This window comes from Cardiocondyla obscurior, linkage group LG03, assembly GCF_019399895.1.
Source record: "Cardiocondyla obscurior isolate alpha-2009 linkage group LG03, Cobs3.1, whole genome shotgun sequence".
Lineage (NCBI taxonomy): Eukaryota > Metazoa > Arthropoda > Insecta > Hymenoptera > Formicidae > Cardiocondyla > Cardiocondyla obscurior.
Genome location: NC_091866.1, coordinates 9,507,139 through 9,534,651, shown reverse-complemented (window position 1 = coordinate 9,534,651; position 27,513 = coordinate 9,507,139). Strand labels below are relative to the sequence as shown.

Below are 27,513 nucleotides of genomic sequence, written 5' to 3'. Positions count from 1 at the left end.
ACGCCATGAACGGGAGGCGAATTGTTCCTTTCGTCGCGTCAACGTTACACGACCGCGCGACTGTTTGGACGTTTCGCGAAATAACATTGAAGGCCGGGGAACGAAGGGGACGCGGGGAATAGGGTGCGTAAATTACGAGGAGCTTGTTCGTGGCGGCAATAAATCATACGGGAGGCTGACAGGAACCCGGTCGCGACACCGTTGCACACCGTCCGTCGATTTAAAGTGTATACGTGTGCGCCGCGAGTATTTCAGAATTCGAATTCGGAAATGCGTCGGTATAGGGGCTTGCAAGGGTGAGCCTCGCCTGTCAATTAATTCCATGACTTTCCGATATCTCGCATTCGGTATGCGCATTGAAAGTACAACTTCGCCGATTAAAGCCGATTTATCTTATTGAATTTCAAAAGAATCGATCGGTTATCGCGTATCATCCCACGTATTTGAATAAACAATGCATTTCTGTTGATGATCTGACTTCGAAACACAGGGTTAATTATAAAAAATATTTTTTTCAAGTTCTTCGGAACGCTTGTAATTAAGTACGATTTCAAGGGGGGAAAAAAAATTGTGACGAATTATGATATTAATTCTGAGGATCAATCCGAGGATTGTCAATTACTGTCGCGTTCTGTCTGCGACAGTTGCGCGTCATCCTTCGATTTTACCGGCTCAGCCTAACTAATGAAAATCCTCGGAAAAATTGACTTTCACCCTACGTTTCTCTCCCGGTCGTAAAACCTCGGAGACGAAGGATCTTCTCGTAACCTCAACTTGCTCCCACTCACGTTCGCTCTACAATCGTATCCTGGGAAGAAAACTCGAGAGGAATTCAATCTGGTCTGTGTGACTAATGAACGAATAAAACACTTCTGTCTGTCGCGTTTCACCGTCTTCCAGTTGTGTTTCTCTTGAAGAAATATACGCGTAGGAAAAGTTGATTGGGTTTCGAGCAGCGGAAAGCTAATTCATTGCCGAGATGCGTCGGAACAGTATTATAAATCAAAACTTAGTCCCAGACTTCTCGCAGCGTCTCTGGTTATCATTAATTATCGCGTTGTCGTTCTTCTTCATAGATAGTTTCATTATTCATATGAGTTTGTTGTACCATAAGCGTTTCGCGATGTCGCTTCGATATATACCATGATGAAACCCAGCCTCGTTACAATCAGTGTAATGACAATGGTGATTGTAGCACTCTGTAAATTAGCACGTTGTACCGTGTCGCGACGAAACGTTTTACAACTCACGCTGCATTTAGCCCGTTGCGACACGCGACAATCGTAATTCGCGATGTTAACTATAATTTCTAACAACTAGATGTTGTATATCGAGCGCTTGAGAATGAAGAGCGATATATCTTGCTGAAACGCCAAGTTTTACAAGCGATGTAGTGGTAGATTCCGTGCATGGGGATAAAATATAACTTTTAATGAAACATCAGCGTCTGACATATTGATTTTTGTTACGTACGGAATGCCCGTAATATTGTTGCTATAAATCACCCGAAAATGCAGTCACGTTGACAAAAATGGCAATATTTGCAATATTGATGAGCATACTGACGAATTAGTTGCGATAAATCAATTTCGACAAGAGAACGAGAGATAAGTCGCGGAGCGCGAAGAGCACAGTTTTTCTAGAGGCGATAATATCCGCGGTTCTCTGTTTGTTTTTACTTTAAACTGACGTGCGATCATAATTTTTCTTTTTTCTTTTTTTTTTTCGAGGAAGATTGAATTGATTTTGTCAACTTTTAGAATAGACATTCAGCAAACTTGCTTTGTTAAAATTATATGTTTCAATGCCTTATTGATATATATTATTGAAATAATAAATCGCATTATTTTATTGACCGTGGCGTGAGAATAATCTAAAACTTAAACGTATTCAACACTTTAAAACAAGCGGTAAAAAGCGGGAACACCGGGAAACCAGATAAAAAGGCAGGTCGACTCTCTCTCTCATAGAATCTAATAAACAAAGATATTATGAGTTCGCGCTTTTAAATAATTATTCAGCCTGACATTTTTCCATACGCGGCTAAGACCAAATTTCTTTCTATAATACGCCTGCACTCAAATATCTTTCATTAAAACCACAATTATTTTTAATTATTCCTTACTTTATTCCTTGGTGAATATAAATAGAAAGAATATTATTTCGAACTTACCGAATCTTAACGCAGCGCCGGTAGTCCCTGAAATTAAAACAAAAAAAAATTTTAATTAGTATTTTATTTTTGTTAAAGAATTTTTTAACTTGTGTAAAATTAAATGTTCATAAATCTAGGATAAACATGTGTACCTAGAAAAGTATAATTAAATTACAAGTAAGAGATTATCAGTATGATTATTCATAGCGTGACGATACAAGTATGACTATTCAGAACTTGTATTCGTTAAGATATTTGAGTTAATGAGAAGATAACCTATATTGTAACGTAGATATGCACCTAATATACATTCCGCGCGCGTCTACGTTGCATTCCCCTTGATAACGATATGCGTATTGTTATGCCACGTCAGCTTTCTGAATTATTATTCATCTTTACTAATAGGAAGCATGTGAATCTATTCTTACCCACCGTTTTAAGTAAACTTCAGTGGAAACTGCATTTACTTTAGAGACATCTATTTGTAATTAATATCACATAACGAGATTTAACAGCTCCGATCTCAATCTAAAAACAGCTTCAACAACGTTCGTGTCATAAAATAATTACGTAATTATCGCTCTCAGATTAATGTAATATAAAATTAATTTCATCCAAAGTAATATTTTTGTACAAACTATTTTCATAGGTAACTATCGTCACAATTTCCATGCATGAATCTATCTAAAAAAAAATCTGACTTTTGTGGCTCGCGTAATCCAATTTGACAATAAAAAGGAGGCGACTATTCGCCGACGCGTCTCTCTGGTTAAATAATCCGAGTCGGCGTCTCGTGAAATTAATTTCCGAAGGTGCAGGATCCATCACAGTAAAGTTTAACTCTTTTATATTTTTTTTTTATGCGCGTGTGCATTTGCGCCGATCATTCATTTTCGCATCGATTCACGCGAAATGACGGAAGTAAATCTGATCAACGGTACAACGAGAACACTGATGAAGATTGGATAAAAGCGATATTTCCGGCGTAAGGCCTTTAAATTTGGAAGTGAATCTTATTTGAGTATGATCCATTCAATCCGCGTTAGACACGGATTATGGAGATAATTTCGCCAGAGTCCTTCCTAATCAGCTTCCATTAACCACAACCTGATGAGAAATTCGCTGAATCTTTGACTTTGACGCGTCGCGGAATAGAGATCGCAAATCTAGACGGAAGTCTTCATCTATCGAGAAATTCTTACGTGAACCTTGTGCTCACTTATACTTATGGTACATTTAATACATCGACCGTACATTTTTACATCGGAATCTACTTGATATTAAACTTTTAAATTTTTGCTTTATAATCGTAGAGAATAATTAATACGGTAAAACGAACGGAACCTTTGTATTAATTTCCCTCCTCGAAGCTGTTTGCGGACGGGTTTGCGTCGAGAGTAGTTACCGTCCACAGCGTCATAAACATCGTATCGCGCAGGAACCATTACCGCGAACAACTTGATTCTCAGCAAGGTCGATATTGCTCGTTCACGGTGCAGACGCAAGCTGATCGATATTAATCGCATTCCCTCAGTAGGGACGGGGTTCCTCTGATTGACGACAATTAATGCAGGTCGTCGAGCTATGCTTCAGATAAACCCAGTAGGTCCTCCGTGTGCATCTACGTTTACACGGCGGAACATATGGACCGCGTATTTACGTTCGCCAATTTACATGACCGGAGGCGTGAACGCCACGCGAAGCGGAGCTTCTCGCTACTTCACGCGCCATCGCATACGCGCGCAGGCACGCGTGTTGCGAGGCTTTCCCTAAGTCGTATACGGCCAGCTGGACGGATCGCAAACGGAATTTCCATCTGGCACCGTCGTTATCGCGAATCAGCCTCGCACGAGTCCACCACTTGCAGTTGCACGCCGCGCTTCCCGTCACCCTCTCTTCTCTCTTCGACGTATGGAATCGGTCAGACGAAGAATAGACGTGAATAATTCATCGAGTTCCAGCCGCACTTTTGGCCGTCCGCGGCTCGGGGAATAACCGCTCTTGTCGCTCACACCCTCTTTTGTGCTCCTCTTTTTTCTTTCTTTTTTTTTTTTTTTTTTGTTTTTACTTCTTTACTTTCGGAATTCATAGTTCGTTAGCGCCGGGCCAAACAGAATGCAGACGCGGCCGGCATGCATTCGCCGTTAATCGTGAATGCACGGCGGTCGCCGTCGAGAAGAATTGCGACGCTGCGGCAATCAGATTTAACGACGTCGGTGGCTTGACGAAGTGAAATTGACCTTTTCATAACTGGATCAATTCTTGTTCGGCCGCGGAATAATATGACTTTTCGCCGAAGTGCTCTTCGCGACGAATGTCGATTAGCTGCAAATTACTTTAGTAACAGGCAGCAGCCCGAGATAAAGAAAGATTGCACATCAGAGCCATGACAATCGATACAATTACATGCATTATTTCTCGATAATAAAAGTAATATAAACCTATCGGTATTATATAGTAAATATTGTTTAGAATTGAAATCGAAAATAGACTTCTTGTAATCGTAATACATTAAAAACAAGCGGCAAAGCGTTGTATTAGTGTCGACGTTATCGTTCAGTCAGCGTGGCCTGCAACAGCGAGCACGAAACACGAAAGTTCGTCAGAAAGCAATTCGTTACACATCGAATTATCTTTCCCAATACACATAGCTATTGGCGTGGCTAGCGCTATATATGGAACAGCTGGCGCAACCAGATACGCCGGCAAAACATTTTCACCTCGCTGAATTGTCAACGACATTGCGCGCCGTGGCTTAATCCACGTTCAGCTTTTTCCATCCGTTTCGTTTGCCCGTACGGCAGACGTATCGATTATGTTCGCCGTTTCAAAGTGGCTTCGTTTGCCGCAATCGCGAGACCGCGTGTTTTTCTCCCCCGGCCTAGGCGGGCCCCCGCTATAACTGGCTTTTTTTTTTTTTTTTAATGACAGTTCCGCTGAGTCGATGCCGCGTTATATCGTCACAGGTCTCGTTAGCAAATTTGATGATGGCGCCTACAGTTAGCGTCATCGATCTCGAAATCTCGTTATGCCTCCCGATACGGTATCGGCTATTGCGAAAAAAGGCGGCCTCGCATCGCTGCGAGGTAAAATATTGTGCGGTTCTCCATGGTATATTTCATACAGATAACATCGACTTTCGTTAACCCCTTTTTTTTTTTTTTTTTTTTTTTTGTAGAGGTCGACGGCATGTCCAATTTTGATCCTTCAAAGCGAGATGAATATGACAAAGTTGATCCGCACGTATCTTGTCGGAGAATGCATTTATTAGTACGAAAAGTGCTGCGGTAGTTGAATAAAATCATTACTTTAACTTTGTAAATCGCTATCGAAATGTCAAGAAATTAATATATTGGTAAATTAGCCGACGGTTTTGTGACAGAATTCATAAACTGAAACATCGCCGTCTGATCGGTGATCCCTTGGTAAAAAAAATCGAACGCACAAAAATCTAACTACAATCGGCCGTTATCGGGCTCTTGCACGTTAACTCTCCGGACGGCTGATTTTAATCCGTTAAATGCCATTTCCTTGTACACGTCAGCTGCGAACCGATGAGCTTCGGAGGCATCGAATGTCCGGCGCTTCGCCAGCCATTTACTGCCGGGAGCTAGAGCTCGGTGCTTTCGAGTGCTCTCTTACGCCATTCTGTGCCGATTGCATCGAATTCGCGTTTGTGTGCGCTTATGTCGCTCGTGTCTGCACTAAAGCGCAATGGAAAACCCGTACGCTGCGAGTGCAATCGGTCGTACACGAGTGAAGATGAAGGAAAAATTGGAATTACAAAAATCCCGCGCAACCGGTTGAAAATGTACGTATCGCAAAGTTGTAATAAAAATTCGAAGCCGCACTATCGCGTTATCACAGCAAAACCATCGCGTGGACGACGTTGGCATTTCAATGCAGTTTTGTTTCTCGTTATGTTCATCGTGCTCACAGACGCTTTCATGCCTACATTTCATTTGCCTTTGAAGAACTTGTCATACGTACAAACACGTGACTGTCGTTCACGCCTGAATGTGACGAGAATTCTAATTAAAAGTTAGCCGATAAAGCGAGATACCTTTGCCGGAGTAAATAATATTGCGGCGTGTACGTACCAAACCGAACTTTTTTTTCGATGCCATCGCGGAATTGCGAGAAAAGAATGAAACCGCGCTCGTTCGCTCGTAACTCACGGCGTACATCGGCAAGTATCCCATAGTCCTCGCCGCGCGTTGCATGCGTCAGATGACAATCCCCCTGGATAGAATGTGGCGGGATAATATTTTGTACTTTATCCGCCGATGGACTCGCGCTGGTTGGAAAAGCTCCGAGGGTCGTTCATTACGCTCGCGCGAACTGTTCGTAGCTATCCGCGAGATATCGTGTCATGCCGCGTAAAAAGAGAGAGAGAGAGAGAGAAAGAGAGAAAAGAAAAGGCGCGCACGAACAAAAGCAAAAAAAAAGAAAAAGGGGGAGGGATATATTCCAGAACAAACGCGACCGAACACTTCTAGCGCGAGAGGGTTCTCCATCCGCGAAGCTCGTAAATCCTACCGTCGCGGCACGTTCGTAAACTCGTTTCGTCGTGGTCGAGGCGTGACGCCGCGTTATAATTAACATAGGCTGATGCGCGGTATAAATTACAATTATGTATGATTTACTGGATGCGATAACGGCGGTCTAGCCCTCCAGCGCCCTTCGCATCTTCTCTTCTTCTCGTTTACTATCACGCTCGCGTATTTTTAAAACTTCTTCAGCCCCCACCGGTAATATCGCCGTCTATTTCTGCGTATCCCGGGTGATCCTCTTCACAGCGTACTACTAAATAAACATGTCCGTGCTAAACCGTAACGCGTTGCGTACGCTGTTGTTATATTAAGGACGACGTTAAAGGTTCACCTCCATCCCTTCGCTTGTAACACCTTCGCATTCTCACGTTGCATTAACGCGCCGCACTAACTGGCGAGAAGTGTACCGTCGAAAAGATACTTTCGTGTATTTTGAATCCGTCATCTGTAAAACATTTTGAGTGAGAGGCGAAATTTGAAATCTCAACGCGTTTGTATGGCAGCCAATCTTACATACGATTTTTTTCAAACGCCGGAAAAGCATATTTTATATTACATAATTTAATTTGTCTTATCTTACATTTAAATAGCAAACATTCTCAAGCGTGTAGAAATAAGAATATATATTAAAGAATTTAATTAACATTTCTCTAAAACAAACTCTTTTATTTATTTTTTTTTTTTTTTTTGTAAATTTAATTTTATTAAAAAAATTCCTTCTCTTCTCTCTTTTTTAAATAAGCCAACATGACAAGAATTTAAAAGCGAATGCACGAAAGTCCTTCCAATTTTGCGAAGAAACTCCTGATGGTCTATCCCGTAATGCAAATTCGTAACTAGATCCAGATAGCCGGGTAAAGCCGAACCTAAGACACGTTCGTCGGTTTGCATGTCTGCAAATGTATGTACCAGGCCGTGCCGAGGTCGAGTCACGTGCTAGTCAACGACAACGGGAGTCCTCTTAATTATGCCACCCAGTTCTGCACGAGACACAATATGGGAGTTGCGGTTAATAATTTTAGCTTTGCCGAAACGTACGCCAAACTTCTAGAAGAATTTAGGCGGTAGTAGGAATGCCTTCAGGTTGCGCTGTTATCACGCTAAGTGTAGGTAATTGTCTCTGCAGGCATAACTTCGTTGCATATTACACGTCTCTTTATTGTAATCGCGCCACGCCAAATATCATCGATATTAATAATAAAGTGCATTTTAATTTTAATTCACTCGTTCGAACCGAGAACTCAAGAATTCAACTTAATACATGTTACGCGTTTATTTATTATTTCTTTTTTTTACCACGAAAATTAATCTAAAAACTTCCTACGACGTTTTATTTCCCGTAAACTGAAACGGTCGTCGCAGAGAGATTAATTCGAAAGCAATGTCTACTTTAGGCATGTAATTGTAGGAAATTGCTTTTACGAAGAAATGTTTATCTGCCAGGCGTCTGCTGATCGTTCTCGTCGATTCGCAATAGTCACGCACAGCGGCCGTGCCATCGCGGACAATATGAACGTTTTTATTATGACAACTGGTAACCCGACCGGTAAACTCCGAAAGCGGACGTGCCATTACGCGTTTAAAGCAATTTCCGGAAATCCCTCGTGACGTTCGACAAATGGACTGGAGTCATAAATAGTTCCGCAGTTCTGGGCCGAAGCACAATGAGCACCCGCGCTCCATCTCTTTCTCTCTTCCTTCCCTCCCCAAATGTCCCGTGAAAGATTAATGTGAATTTTATTATTACGACTCTTATATGTACGACGCTAACTCAGAAAAGACTACCTCACCATAACATTTTCATCGTTATTATTGAACTTATCTTCGAGTTGTCAGAATTACGAAGTCCCAATAAGCGGGGTTATAGAGGTAACTTTTCAAGTGCTTATGTGCTTGATATCGATATCCCAAAGGCTACTATACGAACAAATCGTGCAATAAATCATAAATCGGAGTCGTCTAATTTAAGATGCATCATCAAATTATTACGCGAGAAATAAAAATTTTCAACGCGAGAAATCGGAGTCATAAATAATTGAAGACGCACGAATTGTTCGAGATATTTAGTTTTGAAATTATTCGAATATATTATACGTTTGATACATATTTTAATATTATTGTCATATATGTATAGTTCGAAATGGGTAGATAGATTGCTGTCGAGTTTACAGCAATGTATACGCAATAATAAAACGGTCTCTTATCTCTGAAGCGTCATGCATAGTTCAACTTAGACTAATACCTCCGAAATGGAGATTTCGAAGCTCCTATTATCTTCGCGCGCGAGTCAGACTTTCGCGTCGTTTGGAAAGCCATCGTGGTACTTGGATATCCGCTCCCGGAGGGAAATTTTACTGACTAATAGCCGTCGTACTCGAATCGTAGCGTAACGTATCCGAAACGCGGTGGCAGCGGCAGCCGAGAAGTACGGCCTTTATTTTACGAGAGTAATAGCTAGAGAGAGAGCTCGTGGTTTCCTGTTCCCTGCTTTTGTCTCGCAAACTACCCCGGGTCATTTTTAATGACCGGCAATATAAAGTTCGATGTGTATCGGAGTCAGCGCAAATTCCGCGCGTGCGTGGAAAGCGGAAAAGACGACGATTCCGCAACCGCCGCAGTCACCGCCGAAGGCGGAACGAAAGAGAGAGACTGAAGGAAAAGTTTCACGGGGAGTTCGGCGCTTTAAAGCGGTTTTCATGCGAGCGCCGTCCTGCGAAAACGAAATTTAAGGGTCAGTCGTGGACGGCGATCGCAGAGGGGCTGCGAAGGGAAGGTAATAGGATAAAGGGAAGTTTCTTTTAGAGCGCGCAAGGGGAATTCGTTGATGTTCACAGTAGCATTAGAAACGATCGTTTCAATTGGCCTCGGGAATTAGAAAATTATGTTAAGAATTGCGATTTTTAGTGCGTTACATTAATAATAATATATATTTAGAGATGAAGAATGAGATGCGATAAATACGGATTTGTTATTAAAAATTCAAGTGATTAAAGTAGAATCTTGCACCGTCCACATTCTACAGTATTACGTCACGATGCAACCTTTGGCTGAATACGATTTAGGTGCTAGCACAGATAACTTGTATAAATATTTATTAGTACGTGATGAGACGTATAGTTTATAATTTCCAGAAGCACGTTCGGCTTAGACACTAGGCACGTTCGCCTAACGCATTGCCTACTAGGTGAGTTGGATGTATTACTGTCTGCTCAGAACGTGGTCGGACTACTGTTCTCTGTTGAAGTTTGTTCACGTTTATGATGATATAACGTACAGATCGAATATGAGTATTATAGCTTTCAGATTTATAGCGCTACGGGGTAAGCACTCGTACTACATTATTTCATTTGTCTCTATCGCAAGTAGACTACTGTCAATTTCTAAATTCTTTTACTAGTTTTATCTAAAATAGAAAAAAAAAAAAAATTGGTGTTACGCGTGAATTAACTGTTGATTGTTGCCTTTTTTGTATCTTAATTTGACGACACGAAATCGTTTGTCACTCGTTGTAAATATATCAAGCGATAATGGTAATATTTTTTTTCTTTTTTATCAAATATTAATTTTTTCGATTTTAAATAATCTCGGAAAACAGTGGCAAAGATAAATAAATAATTAATTATGCAGTGGCAAAGATAAATAAATAATTAATTATGCAGAAAGGAAAAAAAAAATCATATTTTCAAATTTTAATGAGGAACTTTCTCTTAAAAATACCAAGGAGAGTTTATACTATCGTATTCCATAATGTCGAGTCCATTCAAACCGCGTCGCGTATTGTTCTCGTCAAGCGGCAAGCTTATTTGAACATATCCCGTTGATGAAGTGCGGCGAGCGAAGCCAATGGTTAGTCCGTCTATGTGCCCAAGTGGGTCAGTACTAACATCTTGAAGACACTTAAACTTAGTCCTGACTAACTCTCCCGGGGGATTCCCGTGCAGTGTCTACCGCATGTTGAATACACGATTTCTGCGGAGTAGTAGAAACTTCGGCTAGTACTGATACGCGAGATACATGGGGAGCGCATCGTCGCGATTTCCCAAACTGATTGCAAACTAATATTCCGTTAAACTCGCTGCGAGTTATAGCTGGCATTAATGACGAGTAACGTTAGTTATCCGATTTCAATGTCAAACTAATTACTGCGCCACGAACTTTCGCTACGCGAATACGTATAATTTGCAAATCGCGAATCTTTTATTTACAGGAATTACGTTTTAAACTAGACGTTGTAAAGCGCACGCCACTTTACTTTTGCTTTTACCGCGTTGAGAAAAATTGTTTTCGACGATTAAATTTTCATGCTTCTTTCTCTTAAGAATGCAAAATTTTTTTTATTTATAAAAATACGGAGGTATGCGTATGTGGCACACATAGGAGTAAAGTCAAGTTTATTTATCAGTCTGCGCATAAAAAATCATTGAATCATTAAATCTCGTGCTGGCTGAGTGCCGAAGGTCGGAGCTAATAGCTGGAGTGAATTCACCCGTTACGTACAGCAGGAAAACAGAGCGCACTGTAATTAAATGTGAATTATTTAGAGTATGTTTTGTGCAGAGTCAGCTGCAGATATCGCGATTCCCATTGGGCGCCAACGTCCAAGAGCCGCGATACCCATAATGGGGCAGTTTGCTACGTTTGTGACGAAATCACAGTATACGCGTTCTAGTGAATACGCATAGATGCGTGGTCGCGTATGCACACAGCCGCAACGATTACACAAAGCACGTACAAAGAAACAATTAGAGAGTCGGACAAATTCGGATCTGATATTCCAGCAAGGATCTTTTATCTTTCCATTACGATACGTTGATCGTAAGCTCATACAACACTCATATATTACGCATGCTGTTACAGAGCAATTTCACATTAAATTTCCCATTACGTTGCGCTAAAACAAACCACATTTTTCGCTGCAAACGGTTAAGTAGAGCAGCGATCAGCGTACGACCGAGAGAGGAAAAGGGCGGGTAAAAAAAAAAAAAATTTCGCGCAGGAAATAGCGCGTACGATAAAAGATGTATGATAAGCGGCTGTTTCGTGCGTAGCTTTCCGTAGCAGAGGGAGAGCTTAATCCAGAAATATGAAGTAATACGTTGTAACGCGCTCTTCTGACACGAGCTAATAATAAATCTCAATTTCGCCAAGTCAAAATAATGCGTGCGTGGCGAGAGCGCCTCTTCACAACTAACGACGAAACTCGTTTTAATTAATGCTAAAATCGCTACAAAATTACTAGGGGGGAGCAACTTAGTTTAACGTATCCAGCGCGGCCAAGTTGGAACGCGTCGAAAGCGTGTAAATGACATTTGTTTCACGTGCTATACTATAAATTCGTTGCAGCGGGATATCATCTTTAATGAATCATTCTTTTAAAAAACCCGTCACAGGTATATTTCAAAAAAAAAAAAAGAAAAAATAATCGTCAAACCTCGCGAAAAAATCTTCAGGGGCATTTAGCGGAGTTCGTTTGACCATCAAACTACTACTTGACGCGAGAGAAAAAATTTCACAAGGGCTACGCCGCGCGATTGTGAACAAAACCATTTCCGTAGAAGAAGGGCAGAACTCGGTTAACTTTTTCGCTAGCCATTTCAGTTCAAATCGCTCAGCCAGCAAAGGCAGGTGAAGTACAATATTTTCCACTCGAAACTTTCGGCCGTGAATCGGGAAGGACTGCTTGCCTGACAATAGTCATTCGGCAAAACCGTTCGAGCATTCGTAATCAGTATTTATTCCCAAAAAAATCGTTTTACGCCGGTCTTTATTTTTTTTTTTCTTTTTTCACAAACCAACGGAACCAACACGCGAATAAATATGCAAAATAAAATTTAAATATGAATGTATGCTTTAATGTTCCCTCCCAATTTTTAATCCGCAAATATTCCGTCGGTTGAGAGTGAATAAAAAAAAAATAAAAAAAGATAAAAAAAAACATTGGACCACATTGCAAATATCATTATGATAAAAATGGATAAAGTCCGTGCTATAAAAAATAAATATAAAGCAATGCTCTGCCTCCATTTGATGTTTCTTTTAACGCGAAGCATTTTACGTTATCGTACTTATCAACGCGTAGACACATTCAGCGTAACTGCAATTACGCATGTATAGAAAAATCGACCACTATTGCGAGTATCGCTGGAAGCTATTAATCCGATTGCCAATCGATTTAGTTGGCTGGGTTCAGACGCGAATGTACGTCCACGTTCGAATAGATTTTTCATTTACAGGTGCTACCTACAGTTTGAGGCAGTCAATTAATCGTCGATCGAAGAAGTCGGTCGTCAAGATACGTTTGTAACGATATAACAATATTAATACGCGAAACGAAATATATATATTTTTTGCAATTATCGCAAATTCTCGAATCACACCGTTTCTAAAATTAATATTCAAGTTTTAACACACATAATAAAATTAATTAAACCATTTGTTATTATTATCAAAAAAGAAATCCACAAAGATATATATGTAAAAATATATAAGTACACTCGATTTTATTTATACTAAATAAAAAACCATGCGCGCATTGTTTTTCAAAAAATCCTAATTCGCGCGCGTCATTAGATTGAAACATTAGTTAATAAAAAATAAAAAAAATCGCGTATTAAAAAAGTTACAATTTTATTTTCTTTCGTTTCGTGCATGCACGATATGTTTTATAAATTTAATACTAAACAAATAGACAAGCGATGAAACAAAGTGGTTCTACGTTCGTGTAGTTAACATTTGCAAGTGAAATTTTCTCTCGTATTGGAATAGTCTTTGTCGTTCACAATTTTGCGAAGAGCTTAAAAGATGCCATAGCGAGCAGCGAAAATAATAAGTAAAAAAAAACAGCCACGTCTCATGTATTTCTTTAGTACTAACGTAGAAGAAAGTCGCTGGATCGCTCATAAAATCCCAGCCTGGTGCGATGCGATTTATACCGGCGTTGCCCAAGGATTATCATATTTCCCTCGACGCACGGAACCCGCGCGAGAAAGTGTCGGCCGAGATTGCGCTCCGTTATCGCTGGCGAAATGGTTACAGCGATGCAAAGAGACGAACGGCGGCAATGGAGAAAGCCTCTTAATGCGTCTGTAAAAAGCCATGCAACACGGGGAAACTGTAATCGGTCGGGAATAGCTTTACGACGCTTCGGCGAGCAACAATATCGTGGTGGTAACATGTCGAGTTTTTTTTTTTTTTTTTATTTCTCTGAAAAAGACTTCCGTGATGCGACAGGGGGCGGCGCGAGAAAGGCGGGCGTTCATAAAGAAAGAGTTGCGAAAAAAAAAAATCGACCGATTTATTAACGTGCCGCCGGTGACGGCGGTGCGTGGCCTACGTCTAAGTTAACTCTTTTGACGGCACGCATGATCGCGCCAACGAGCACACACGTGTTCATAACGCCACGTACACCGCACCGCGATCGAAACTTTTTGCTCGCTCTCGCTATTCTCGCGTGATATCAATCCGTGCTCGCTTGCTCTGTTTATGCGAAACGAACCATTTTACTTTGTGTCACGTGCGCCAACACTTTTACAGGGATCGGACGTATTATAAAGCTCGTCGAAATGACTTTCGCGACGACACGTTTGGCAGCGATCGATCGGATGTCGCGCACCGTGGAAACAAATGCCCCTTAAGCGTTATTAGCGTATCGTAAAACGCCTCACTTAGCTTTGTACCTATCGCAGTGATAGCGTAGCTCGACATTCGCTTGCGCCTTGAAATTCAGCGACGCGTAGGTTCTAGAGGGAAGAGCACACTTGTCCTACGCGTGCAAAAAGCAGGTAACGACGGTTTACAAACGGGATGTCGAAGCGACGGCGCGGAAGTGGGAATTGGCTCTAATTAGCAAAAGATGGCGGCGATTTGATACGTTCGCACGGCGCGAGGTGCTTTTTATGTTCAACCCGCTTACTTGTCTCTTTAGCTGAGCGCTGTTTAAACGATAACTCGATCAAAAGGACCCGGCTGAACCGAACAACGGCATTTAATTAACAAAAGTGCTCACCGAGTTTTACCGTCGCCCTCCGACCCCTATCTCGGAGGAGGCTCTCTTCGAATTCTTCCGTTCTCCTCGCTCGCCCTCGTTTTCGTTCTTATCCACCCGTGCCTCTGTTCTCCACTAACTGCCGGAGAATAATTGTGAAAACATAGTACCACCGAGCAGTTCAACTGGATTTCGCTCTCTTCCACTTTTTCTATCTTTTATTATAACTATTTCTGTTCCTTGTTCATCATTTTTCCTTGTCTGCCATTTTTCTTCCGGGACATTGCCAGCGAGTATGCGATTTTAACATTTTTATCCGGCGATTATTAAATCAGCTGATTTATCACTCACGTAAGTTTGCAAGCAATAAACTCATTTAAATTAAAAAAAAAAAAAAAAAAAATTGTTGAATAAACAATTTATTAAACGAGTTTAATTAACAGAAAAAAGTGCTGATCTAATAAATCGAGATATTTATATTACGCCTATTTGTGCAAAAAATAAAATAGGTTAGCGTGAAAAAAAGTAAATTCTTTTTTAAGCATGCCGTTAGGTTTTGATATAAAATTTATTTTTTCTCCCCTACCGATCCGATGTTGAAAATGTTTCGTTTAAGCTCGTTTAGTTTTTCTCGTTTTTATAAAATATTGCAATGGAAGAGCCGGCTCCATTAGCCATAAATCGTATTATGAAGTAAAATGAATTTTTATTATGTTATTTTGCATACAAATAGTTGTTATGAGCGAATAATTCATCGAGATTATGAAGACGGCAGATCTGATCGCGAGATTATACTCGTCGAAATCCAGCGATTTATAATATGATAACTACGACGTGTGAAAAATATCGATTGGTACATACAGATTGATGGCACGTACGAGACACGCGTTGCAAGCTCGCTTTAAATCTTTTCGACAGCGAGTAAAAGTCATGCACGTCGTAAAGTCGAGCGGGCGCCGATAAAAGGGTGAAGATGAAATGCTTGCACATCGATTTGTTTGTTCTTCCCTTAAGCGTTGAAATGCTTGGCAACCCTTCTGTCGCGTTTCTGGCGCATTTGATTCCCTTTGACCCTTTTTTTTCTCTCTTTTTTTTTTTTTTTTTTTTGTTACTTTTCAATGGAATCCGATTGACATAAGAATCTTACTTAAATATCCTGCGCCTCTTCTAGGATTCTTTTTGCTATACTTACGTTTCATTTATTTCAGTTACGCATATAGACGTGTCTTGCTGTCGCTCACGCTTTGATATTTTTCTTGCGACCAAAAATAACAGTCCCCTTTTGCTTTGCAAAACGGCAGCAACTATAGTATTTGTTATAATAATATAAATAGATAAAACTATTGCAAGATATTGTTATTTAAAAACTTATTAATGTCAAGCGAGTGTTGTACACCTACGTGCACGTAATTTATTTTTACATTTCGGGGGGGAAAAAAAAAATAAATTGCAGCTCTCAATATTACACATAGTTATTTTATATATTTATATTGTTTATCTTGCAACATGTGACAAATATTTGCGATATGGGAACATTTTATTTTTAGATGAGTTTGAAAAATTATGTTTTCACATTTCGTTCATTAAAAGCATAAATACGGGTTATGGTGTTTATTGACGCGTTTTGACAGCCGACCGCTGGCGACCATTAATTTTGCCCGTTTACAACGAATACATAAAAAACCGGGCGCGTCGTTTACACGTGCGATCCGCTAACCGCGAGCACCGCGATTCATCATCGACTCAAAACATCGTACGGAACATTTCGTTTCATACCGGTATTCCGAACGTGCACTTTCCGCGGAATTACACCATCCCTTCTTAAATCGCCCACCCGGAAAGCGCGGAACGAATTTCAGTTACCAGCCTTAGCAAATATTCGTTCAACATCGCCGACGCGCGATGCAACTGACAGCAAAAGCAGACGATTCCTGGAAAGTTCTGCGAATCCTACCCACGTACCTCGTGGCTGTGGCACCTTGTGATTTCGCGATCTGCAATCTCCTTTTTGTTATGCCCGATGAAAATCGTCCAACGTTGTACGAAGCTGCGCGGGAAAAAAAATGCCGAGCGATGGAAGTTAAAAAGACTTGTTCCTTCAGTAATTTATTTTCGTGACAAAAGAGTCCGGCGGAATAGTTGCTGGATTTTAGAAAGATTGAACGAGGAACGGCCGCGGGGGAGGAGAGGGTGAGAATCTTCGAGGGCGGGCCCGACGGAGCGACTCAGCTGCAATTCCGTCGCGCTTTGACGATTGTATAATTGACCGCGTCGTAATTAAGACACGCGGACCTCGTCCCAGCTGTTAATTAAATAATCCCGTCAACATCATCGCTCGCGTGCACGTAGCGAATTTCCGTCTTGAATCTAGTACGCGTTTCAACGTCTCGCCCGGGCCCGTTCGTAAAGGGCTGGGCTGGCTGTAGGGTGGAAGCGAGAGCGAAGAGACGATGGTAGGAATGGTACGAGCTATGAGTTTCAGTCGGAGTTGCGAGTGAATTATGTCTCCTCCGTGAACTCCATGCCCCGTCCGAGGTATTCCTATTCAATTTAACGTATCTCCGCAGTATCTGCTAATTTCCCCTTATATCTTACGAATTTCGTTCGCCCATTCGCACCATTCTGTCCGGCACCTATCTGTTCCTTTTGCCCACCACCGGAGCTCTTGAAAGGTCTTTTCAGATCCGCTTCTTTTGTGTCGTTTTCGGTTGCTTCTCCGTACAGACGAAGGGTAAAAAGCGTTTGCGCGAATAAGAAGAGCTTTTCCCGCAAAACTCTTTGGTTGGCTCTTTATCCTGGCCGTTTCTCGAAGCAAAGAGCGATTTCATGAGAGAAGTGCGTTTTAGCCGGGATCCTATGAAAAAGAAGTGACAACATACTGCCAGTATGTTTGCCGTGAAAATATGTAGGTTTGATTTTACTCTCGGGTTTGTTAAAAGCGCGATAAAGAATCGCGATGAATTAAGAGCTTTCGCGTCGCGGACACGCGAAATGCGGAGTCTACGTCAGATGTATTTCGTGCGAGTTTACATACGGAGGAGCGGCGATTTATCGTTGACATTACCGTCATCAAGAAATTCAGAGCGGTACCAGATTAAATGTTTATTCTGCTAATTGCCCCGCTGTGGTAGCTCTCATCCGCGGTGGAACAATTATTCGTCCGTCGATTGAAATTCTGCGGTCTTAGCCGAAAGGTAATTAACTTTTAATCGAGAAAGTTCAGTGGCTCCGGGTTACCCCCGTCTCCGAATTACTTCTTGCCTATTTCTCACCCTAACCTTCTCCCCGCTGGTCCCTCCTCAGTCCGGGCTCCTGCCACTCAACGTGTCTAAACGTCCAATCGAGAAACGTGCGCGCTATGCGATATATCTCGACTATATACTGGCGCTTCTACGTAAGCTCTTACAAGTTTCGGGCGTTCTAGCGCTGATCGATGCGCATTCCTTCTTCGGCAATGAACGTACTCGAATTGCATTATTCGCAGGCGCGCGCCCCGACTTTTATTTAAAATGCAACAAATTCGCGCCGTTAGATGCTCGAGCGAAGCGATAAAGGATGCGACGCGTAACAAAACATGACCAAAAAAAATACAAACGGAAATGCCGGGGCGGGTACCACCGCGCGCAATTGCGTCATTTCGCCGTTACTTTAGCAGCCCGCCGCCACCGAAAGCGGATCACTCTCGCATTCAGGAGACACGTTATCACGTTTCACCGCATCAACGGAATTTCGAGTATTTTCAATTTCCCACAGTACACAACAACGGGGTGGGTGTTGATACGAGCGCGCACGGATCTCGTAGACGAAGCCGCGGCTTGTAGTCGCCAATAAAGGACATCCATGCAGAATCGCATACTGAGTCCAGTGAAATCGGTCGTTGCACGCACACGACATAAATGAAAAGCATCCGCCGTCCCTCTCCCTCCCCCCACCCCCTCCCTTTTGAGTTGAAATACTCGTTCAATTACAAAAATACGAATTAAAATATTCTCTTATTGCACGTATCCTTTTGCCTTGCCTTCTTACGATTACAATTTGCAGCAATGAATTTATGATACTTTATTATAAATTGCGAATAGAATTCTTAGTAATGAATAAGTACGCTAATCAGTTCATTCATTTATGCCACAGAGAAGGGCAAAATATTAAGATGTAATTAAACGTAAGTGCATGCCTATTACGCGTAAGGTTTCCGATAGCGAATTTTTATTAAAGCGCACTGAAAAATCCAAATTCTACTAGCAGTCCGCTTTACGAACTTTTATTAACGACGAAAGAGCGATTGGCAACATTCGCGATAGTATTCTCTTTTCGTTTCTTTCCGTTAGATCGGCTCGATCAGTCGATAGGTCCATCGACGATGAATCGAAATAATCAAGTACAGATGGATTTGCATACAACACGAGAGACGGCTATATCTCTGTAAGTCACAGTGAAAGGATTCCTGATTGCGCACCCCATCCTTCTTCTCGGCAAAGGGACGCGTCCCTACCTCTTTGATCGAAACGTTGCCTCTGTTCTCTTTATCGAGATCGCATTAGCCGAACGAGGAAAAAAGAAAAAGAATTCCAATATCGCGCAAAAATTTGTCTCCGGGCAACCAATAGTCCGCTCGGAACGTTAAGCCGGATTTTTATTTCTCGTTTGGTACTACAAACTCGGCGTGAAACAGTAATAAGTCAAACTAAAACGGAGTATATCCGCTCTTCATCCCTGGAAGCCGGATTTTATTTTACTTTTGAGATTTAAACTAACGTCGTTAGACTTCTGTCAGTGTTAATAAAAGTAACGCATGTTAGTCGAGCTTAATTAAAGTTTTATTAAGCTGGAAAAAAAAAGGGAAAGGGTTAAGAAATAGCGTTCTATTTTTGAATGTGGCAGAAATTTAAATGTTTCGAAATACAGCGTCCGCAATATTTGAATTTGTAGTTTATACGATTTCTTTTCTCACATTTACCAGGATACTTATAAAGTATTTTATAAATAGCTCTTATTATGTTGGCCAACAAAATCTTTTTAGCCCGCCACGCCAGCAGTCGCTATCTCCGAGATTTATTTTAATTCGTTCTCAGAATAGAAGTTTCCCGTAGTCTCGGCACGAAGTTCAGTATAATTACAGATAGCAGACAAGGCATTCCGTCAGTAGCCATATGCGTATAAGAAATATTACACGTCTTTAAACTGTAACGAAACAAAATAGAAATGAAAAAAAACTGAGAAATAGAATGCATTGTACTTAGTTCTATTATTTTTTTTCGCGATGTAGAGATAATATAACTCAAAGAAAATTAATTAAAGAGAGAAAGTTAGAAGTAATGTAAGTTAAAATAGTTAAAGGATAGATGAGAAGAACACGTTTGGTTTTAAGAAAAAAAAAGAAAAAACGAAAAAAAACCAAATGAATAATAGAATATTATTAATTTTTTTATTAGACGTAATAAAATGTGCAAGTAAATTTCGATAAAATGCACGGCAGAGAAGAAAGAGCACTTCCTCCGCGGCTGATGATTTCTTCGAGCGACCTGCTCGTAAATATTTGCTTCTGCGTTAGTGCGGCGAAGGTAAATTCTGAACCAGGTCGTAATTATATTTGCATGATAGAGATTTACATTCGTCTGGCGGCTAGATTAAAAAAAGAAAAGTCAAGAAAGATAGCGAAGAGTCTTTAATTTTAAAACAACCCGCAAAGTTAAAAATTGTGTAAATGACAAATACACATATGCATGGAGTATAAATATTTCATTAACAGAGTAGCTTAAATTATAAGCCATCTTTATATTTGACCATCAAATTTCAACGTTTTTTATGGTGATAGATTATTGTATTATTAAATTAAGCTTTGCATTTAGCACGATAAGCTTTGTTATCTCTTAATTATATGCCTCTCGCTTCCAGAAGTTAATCGTGAGATATATCTTTTAATTAGTTACGGGTCAAATATTTATTCCGAGACGAGTTCGAATAAAAATGCGGGCGTGGAAGATAGCCGGGTTAAAATTGAACGAGACTTCAAGATTTTTATTTAGAGCTGCCTACGAAATTAAATATTCGTACCTTTTATTTGTGATATCACCCCTGTCTCCTTTTACGTTCAGTGATTCCGTAAATGAATTTTTGCGTCAAGAATACCAATTACGTACCGAGCTAACTACATTTCCAGAACGTTCCGGTTGGAAACAGTCCAATGCCGCTCAGCGAGGTCTGCCAAGTGCGTTAAAATCTATCGATCCACAAATTGCCGCGCGAATCCATTTAATCTTCGCCGCTGTAGGTGGAACGGAATAAAATAGACTAATAAGAAAGCGCATTGTGGAGACCGTATTAGCACCGAAACTTTGAGATAATTTTACAGCTGCATCGATGAAGTGCGATTCCTTTTGTCTTAATAAAGATCTCATTCAATTCGGTATTTGAGTTACTACAGTTAACATGAAAAGATACATATTTAATATTAAAAAAAAAAATATATATTTAAAATATATTTTTCTTGCATTTATAAATTTAAAAAATTATTTTTACTCATACTTTTTCTGCGTATTTCGATAGTTTGTTCAGATACTTCTCTTTCAAAATTTTTCCCTTCTATTTGGATAAAATATAGAATGTCGTTTCATGGCACAATGCGTCTGACGATCAGGTGCATCGTGAAAATCAGATTTACATTAACAGACAACGAGTATAACGCAAACAAGGCGCGTACCGCCCAGCGAGATGTTGCTTTCGTCAGTGTTGCGTTCGCATCGCGAATTGCATTATCGTCGTCGGCGCGCGATGCAGCATCGACGACAAATACAATAAACACCGAGCGGTGTTGACGATAATGGCCGGATCATTCCGTATATAACTACGGCGAATTGAAGCGTACGTTATTCGCGAATGCGTCAGAAATTACGTCGCGCTTCGCGCGCGAAGCGGTTTTGTCGTCGTACGACGCGTCGCGGTTGCAAAAGCCGACCGACTACTGCTGGTAGCTCGGCGGGCGCGGCAAAGCATCGGCGGGGAAGCAAAATTGCATACGGTACGGGTAATAAATGAGATTTCAACCGGTTGAATGCGAATAAACGAAGCGCGCGCGCCGCGACGATGGCGGGAGTGGCGCGAGGCGGAGGGAAAAATCGTCCAGAAAATTGACGTTGCTGACGGTCGTGTGCGCGTCGATCTGCGCCGCGGTGTCGTTTTCAGCTTTCTCACGGTGTGGGCGAGGGAAACTTTTCAATTCAATTTCAAGATGGGTCGCACAAAGGCTTATTTATGAAACGTTCGCCAAAAGTGGAAGCGAGCGCGAACGGTCGCCGGGAGAGATGAACGAAGAGGAACAAGGCCTTCGTTCCTCTGGCTTCGATAACGCTACCGATGCCGGTCTCAGGGTCGCTGCCGGTAAAAGATACCAAAATAATTGAAAAAGTTTAAATAGACTTCAATGTTATTTAATGCGGGCTACGTGATCTTTGCCATTTTTGGCCCCCGATTTTCGCGCTAATCGCGCCAGATCGACTGAAAATTCGTAGCTCGTAAAAATCATTTAGCGCTTTAATTGCCTATATATCTCTTCAGTCACTTTCTTTTATTGCTAAAAAAAAAAGGAAGAACTCTATAATATTTAGTTGGCATCGAAAATCGAAGAGCGAGCGAAATTTTTTTACAGTCAAATTTTGTATCGCAGGTGATTGATGGATTGAGTAAATTAAATGTTTTTTTTTTTTTTTCCTCAACTATAGTATGATATCATATTTTCCAATCTATATCTTGATTAATCAGTGTTTCGCGAGGCAGGAATAGCACAACGTATGCGCGACTACGTGTTACAATGGCGATGAATTCCATAGTCATCGGCGCCATGTGTACCTGTGTACGTGTTCGCGATTCGCATAGATTTCACACAGGCACTTGAAATAGCCGTAGATATGTATTGCACCCAATGGCAAAGGGGTTTCCTAATTGTTGCTGCAATGTTCATAGAATACGTGTGCTTGGTCGGGCGGCGTTTGCCCTTGTGTACGTGCGCGATGTTAGCATCGTATACATTATCGCGCTATACATTCCTTGGGGCGAATATACGTGTTAATGGATCCTTGCACTCTGAATTAGGTCCATCTGCCAAATGGACGCGCGGACCGATGGCAAAGGGAGCCTCATTAACCGGATATTCGAAACGCATCGGTCATGTTAACAATAACATCTGACACTCAGCGTCATTTCCGAAACAAAGTTTTGAGTTTTTACAAGATCACGAACGTATCTGGAGAACATGTCAAACTCACGATAACTTGATATTCGAGTAATTGTAAAATACAGTTGTTAACTTTTGTTTAGTCTCTCTCTTTCTCTCTCTCTCTCTTTTGCTTTTTACTTTTATATCAATTTCTTCACTTTCTGTCTGGTATGAAAACGCGCATATGAGCGCAACAAACCTCGAGATGCAATTCCGTGCGTTTACAAAACCATTGCATTCAGCCGCCGGTTTTATATTCATAGCGTATTTATCTATGCCGAAACTTACCTTCTCTTACTTTCTCCAGCTTCTACCCTTCTTTGTTTTTTATATAAATGAGCACTGTAAAATCCACATGAAAATGTTTGTGGGGCTTAAAAAGTTCGCGACTGTTTTAATAGTTATGTTATTTTTAACATAAAAATTTTATCAGTAAATTACGAAACCAAACTCATTGCAAAAAAAAAAAATTGTAATAGCGGATTGAATGTTTTATTGTAATTTATACTGCTTCATTATTCGCCTTTTATTTTTTTACGAAATATGTATCGATTGCCCACATCGTAACGCGTATACAATTTATGTGAAGTCCATGCTACGATGCTTAAAATAACGCATGAAATAAAAACTGACGCTATCGTCAGGAATACTATGACGTCTAAATCGAACTGCTGATACCACGCGTTATCTACTCCATTAAAACGTAAATGAGGCGCGCCATTGTGACGCATTACGTACTCGATCCACCATATAATATTCTCTAAGCTATCATAAGGCTTGTCCTTTGTGAGAGCACGTAACTCCAACATTCTGTCCTTGTATCTGCAAACAGTGCACCGGGTATATTATATGCACGTTATTACATGTAAATATCACGATCGGCTATTTATCCACGCGGAGATGATTACTATCGCACGTGCCGTATTCTCGCGGGTACTAATAATTGACATCGTAATTACCCTTTATCATTGGCGACTTCCAGGATAGCGTCTTGCAATTCTAGTGTCGTAAGCCGGACTATGTCTAGGTATCTTGCAACTCCCAGAGAAACCATTTTCATAACTTGGTACACCTGATCGAAGACAAATGGTATTCCTACGAGCGGGACGGCATAATGAACCGCTTCTTCAGTACTCTGCAGCCCGCCTTGATAAATGAAGAGCTTAATGTTCGGATGAGCTAAAATAAGGAAACGATTAATAATTTCAATGTTAATTTATATAAAACACATGTAGGCCCGTTTTTAATTTACCTAGCACGCTCTGCTGCGGGATCCATTTCGAAATAAAAATGTTCGGAGGAACGGGAAGGCTGTCGTTTTCGAATTTCCACAGAACTTTGTATGGCAAATTCGCAAAAGTATTCATGAAGATACTCAACGTTTTCTTCGGTAATAATTTGCTCTTCGTGTTTGATCCTAGACTCATGTAAACGAAACCATTCGTTGCACCGTCAAGAAATTTTTTCAAATCCTGCAAGGAATAAACTTTATAAAGATTTTTTTTTTTTTTTTTTTTTTTTTTATTCTTTAATTTTGTTAAAACGTACGAGATTGATTAGCGAGAAATAAATTCCCAATATTCGATAATTGATAATTACTACGAAATATCTTACTTTAGATAATGCCGGCGGCGTTTTTAAGATGTGCAATTTACTGAAATGGATAATGTTAGGTATTTCGGGTCTCGCGTACGCGAGCAAAGGCTCTTGATTGATCAAGACGAGGCTCATATTCTTAGCAACATCGATGACATGCGGTATATCTTTACCGAGATACTTTTCGGCGATTCTTTGCTGCTTGTTCGCAAAATTGTTGAACCACGTATATATCCTCCACCAAGTATTGACGAAATTTACTGTTCGCTTCCAAAATGATACGTGCGATCCTGTTAAACTTTCCAGCTCCCAATTCGAGAGATGCGATGGCATCACGGGGCTGCCGAGATTGAAACGATGGACATTTTGCAAGTCCATAGACATGACACCTAAAGTTTATAAAATTCGTTGAGTAGACGTGCGTTATTGTTATACGGCTCGTGGTAGGATTGTGGTAGGTTTTCGTCTCCGCCTTACCTATTAAAGGCGCATTGAATTTGTGCGCCAGCATGTAAGTCGCAGGAGTCATAATCATCTCCGCTACTACCGCGTCAAAGTGCGCGTCGGTTGTATTATCGTAATATTTCATGAGATCGGGGTGACTGAGTACATCTTCCGAGATCATATGACCCAGAGTTAATAATCTTGTTTTTAATCCGGCGAGTTGTGTCAGATTCCAACGGCTCTGACTCGTGTCGGTGTCATCAATTTTATCGTACGCAAAACCGAAGTCTATTTCCGTGTAGTTCGTCAGATTGGGATCATTTATAGTATTAGGATTTAGCGTTACTATTTCATGTCCTCGTTTATTCAACGCAAGACATATCGCTCGAAATACTATCTGATGACTGTAAGAGGGTGTTGGCGTGATGAATAATAACCTTTTACTGAATGCTAGGTTACACGTAATTAAAATCCATAGAACCGTGATAATTGGAGAGATGCCGGTAATCAGTCTCATTCTGTAAGTTGTAGAATAAAGAAGATACTGTAAGGTTTGCAAGCACAACGTGAAAATAGAGCGCGCGTATGTAAGATAGGACGAATGCGTATCGTCGCTCGTAGCGCTATTGGCCGAAGCACGCGTAGGAATATTAGGCTTACAGAGCGTTGGGCGCACGAAGAGCGATATTCAGTAGGTGCCGAGAGCACGAAGAGTAACAGTACTCTCGCCCGGCTGTTATAACACTGACAATTGTTACAAGTTGATTAAAGTTATAGCAAAATTTCAATAAATTATTTTATTGCGTAAAAAGTGACAGGTGCTTTTTGAAATAATCTAAATTAATTTTTTGTGCACATACGTAAAATTATATATTATTTGTATAAAAATATTAATATAATTATTTTAGATTATTTAAAACTCGCGATTAAAGCAAATTGTGTGTACTTACTTTGTTAGTAAGATGTATTAATTATTTTAACTAACTCACGCGCGCAGTAAAATTACTGATATTTATTCTTAGTAACGACAGAGCAGATCATGGTTTCGCTACGAGAGATATGTTCGAACTGAAATGTAGAAAAGTATCAATAGCATTATGTAGATTTCGCAGGAGAAGAATTTTTTACGTTTTAATGTATACTGTTGCGCATTGAGTATTAATAGCACGAATAATGATGCTTAATCAGGAAATTATTAGTGTCCGGTTTTATAGACGAATAATATTAAAACTACTTAAGGAGCTCAACTTTCAAAAAAAAAGAAAAAAAGAAAAAAACGTTTCAAGGAAAACTGCTGTAAGGAATTATTTATATATTGAACGTCTCAGCGCCTTAATTCCGACTTTGATTAAGTGCTGATTTAATTAATCAATTCGATAATAAACCGTAATAATTATAAAAATTACGACAATAAAATTGTTGAGGTTAAAAATAGAAATTTAAGAAATAACAAAATATGCCGGTTTTTTTTATCCTGATTATTAATGCCATTGCATTTTTAAGTATTTAAAAGATCAAGTCTAGATATTTCCAAGTCGTCAAGGTTACTTTACTTTATAAAACCGGTTTGTATCGGTGAATTAATATTTGTGTCACGTTGATGTTATTAATAATTTAAATTATTTTATAAATTAAATTGTACGATTCCGAGCTCGATTAGGAATAAACGCTGGTTAACATGATTGAATCTGAGTTCTGTAGGAAGTATCGAAACGTGGAGGTATTGCAGGAATTCTCGATAGACTAGCACCGGCACGAATAATTATTGTTGAAGAAGCAAGGCCGGAAGTATCATATCGAACTATTCCAATTCGGCAAACAATTACCGATATTAGAGCATTACTCAAAATGGTATTTACGATGCGTAATCAAGTGCAGAATTAAACTAAAGCTAGTAAAATTCCATTTGCGCGATTGAGATGAAAGAAACTAGTCTTTCTTATACCTCGTCTTGCAGTGTTCCTTAACTGTAATTTTAACTTGATAGCTGCCAGGGTATTATAGAACTGCGCCTAGTTTTCTAACTCCATTAATCATTACGGTTCCGGAATCAGTTCGAGATCGTTTTTGATAGATCCGAACAATTTCCAGTTAAATCCTAATCCGTCTTGATCATGTCCTATCCGTTTCTTAGTCACCGACTAGGTTTAATGCGAATATGGGTCATGCTAAACAGGTCGACACGGAATACAGATTAATCTGCAAGGTAATTAATCCGCAATCTTACATTTGTGCATATTATAAATTGTATTTAACGTAATAAAAATGAGATCTGTGCACTAGTGCAATTTTTTTATATTTTAAATATTTCGTCATTATTTAAGAATAAAATAACAATTTAGATTTTTTCACATTTAAATTTTTATGTAAGATGCAAATCGGAACATTAAGAAACTGACCTAACAGGAAATCTGAAACAAGAAAAACTTGGCCTTCCATTTTTCATTGGCGATTTATGAACTGCATCTTTATTTAATGATAAAGGAAATTGACTGTACAATCGTGGAAAACTTGATTATATAACGATTAATGCGCAGCAAACATTAATTATAAAGTTATATTTTTAATA

The 27,513-nt window shown here is 40.2% G+C and overlaps 1 protein-coding gene and 1 long non-coding RNA gene across 2 annotated transcripts in view; one reads left to right on the top strand and one right to left on the bottom strand.

Moving 5' to 3' along the window:
* The window catches only part of LOC139113929 (uncharacterized), a 144,835-nt gene that overhangs the window by 30,858 nt on the left and 86,464 nt on the right, over positions 1 to 27,513 (top strand). The gene's annotated exons all lie outside the window — the stretch shown is intronic.
* Positions 22,236 to 26,045, bottom strand: LOC139113581 (UDP-glucosyltransferase 2-like). The gene is made up of 6 exons (XM_070674813.1): positions 25,895 to 26,045; positions 24,978 to 25,462; positions 24,519 to 24,889; positions 24,157 to 24,376; positions 23,864 to 24,083; positions 22,236 to 23,726 (listed from the first exon to the last, which is right to left on the bottom strand). The coding sequence occupies exons 2-6, from the start codon at positions 25,459 to 25,461 to the stop codon at positions 23,420 to 23,422; spliced, it is 1,602 nt and encodes a 533-aa protein (XP_070530914.1). The 5' UTR covers position 25,462; positions 25,895 to 26,045; the 3' UTR covers positions 22,236 to 23,419.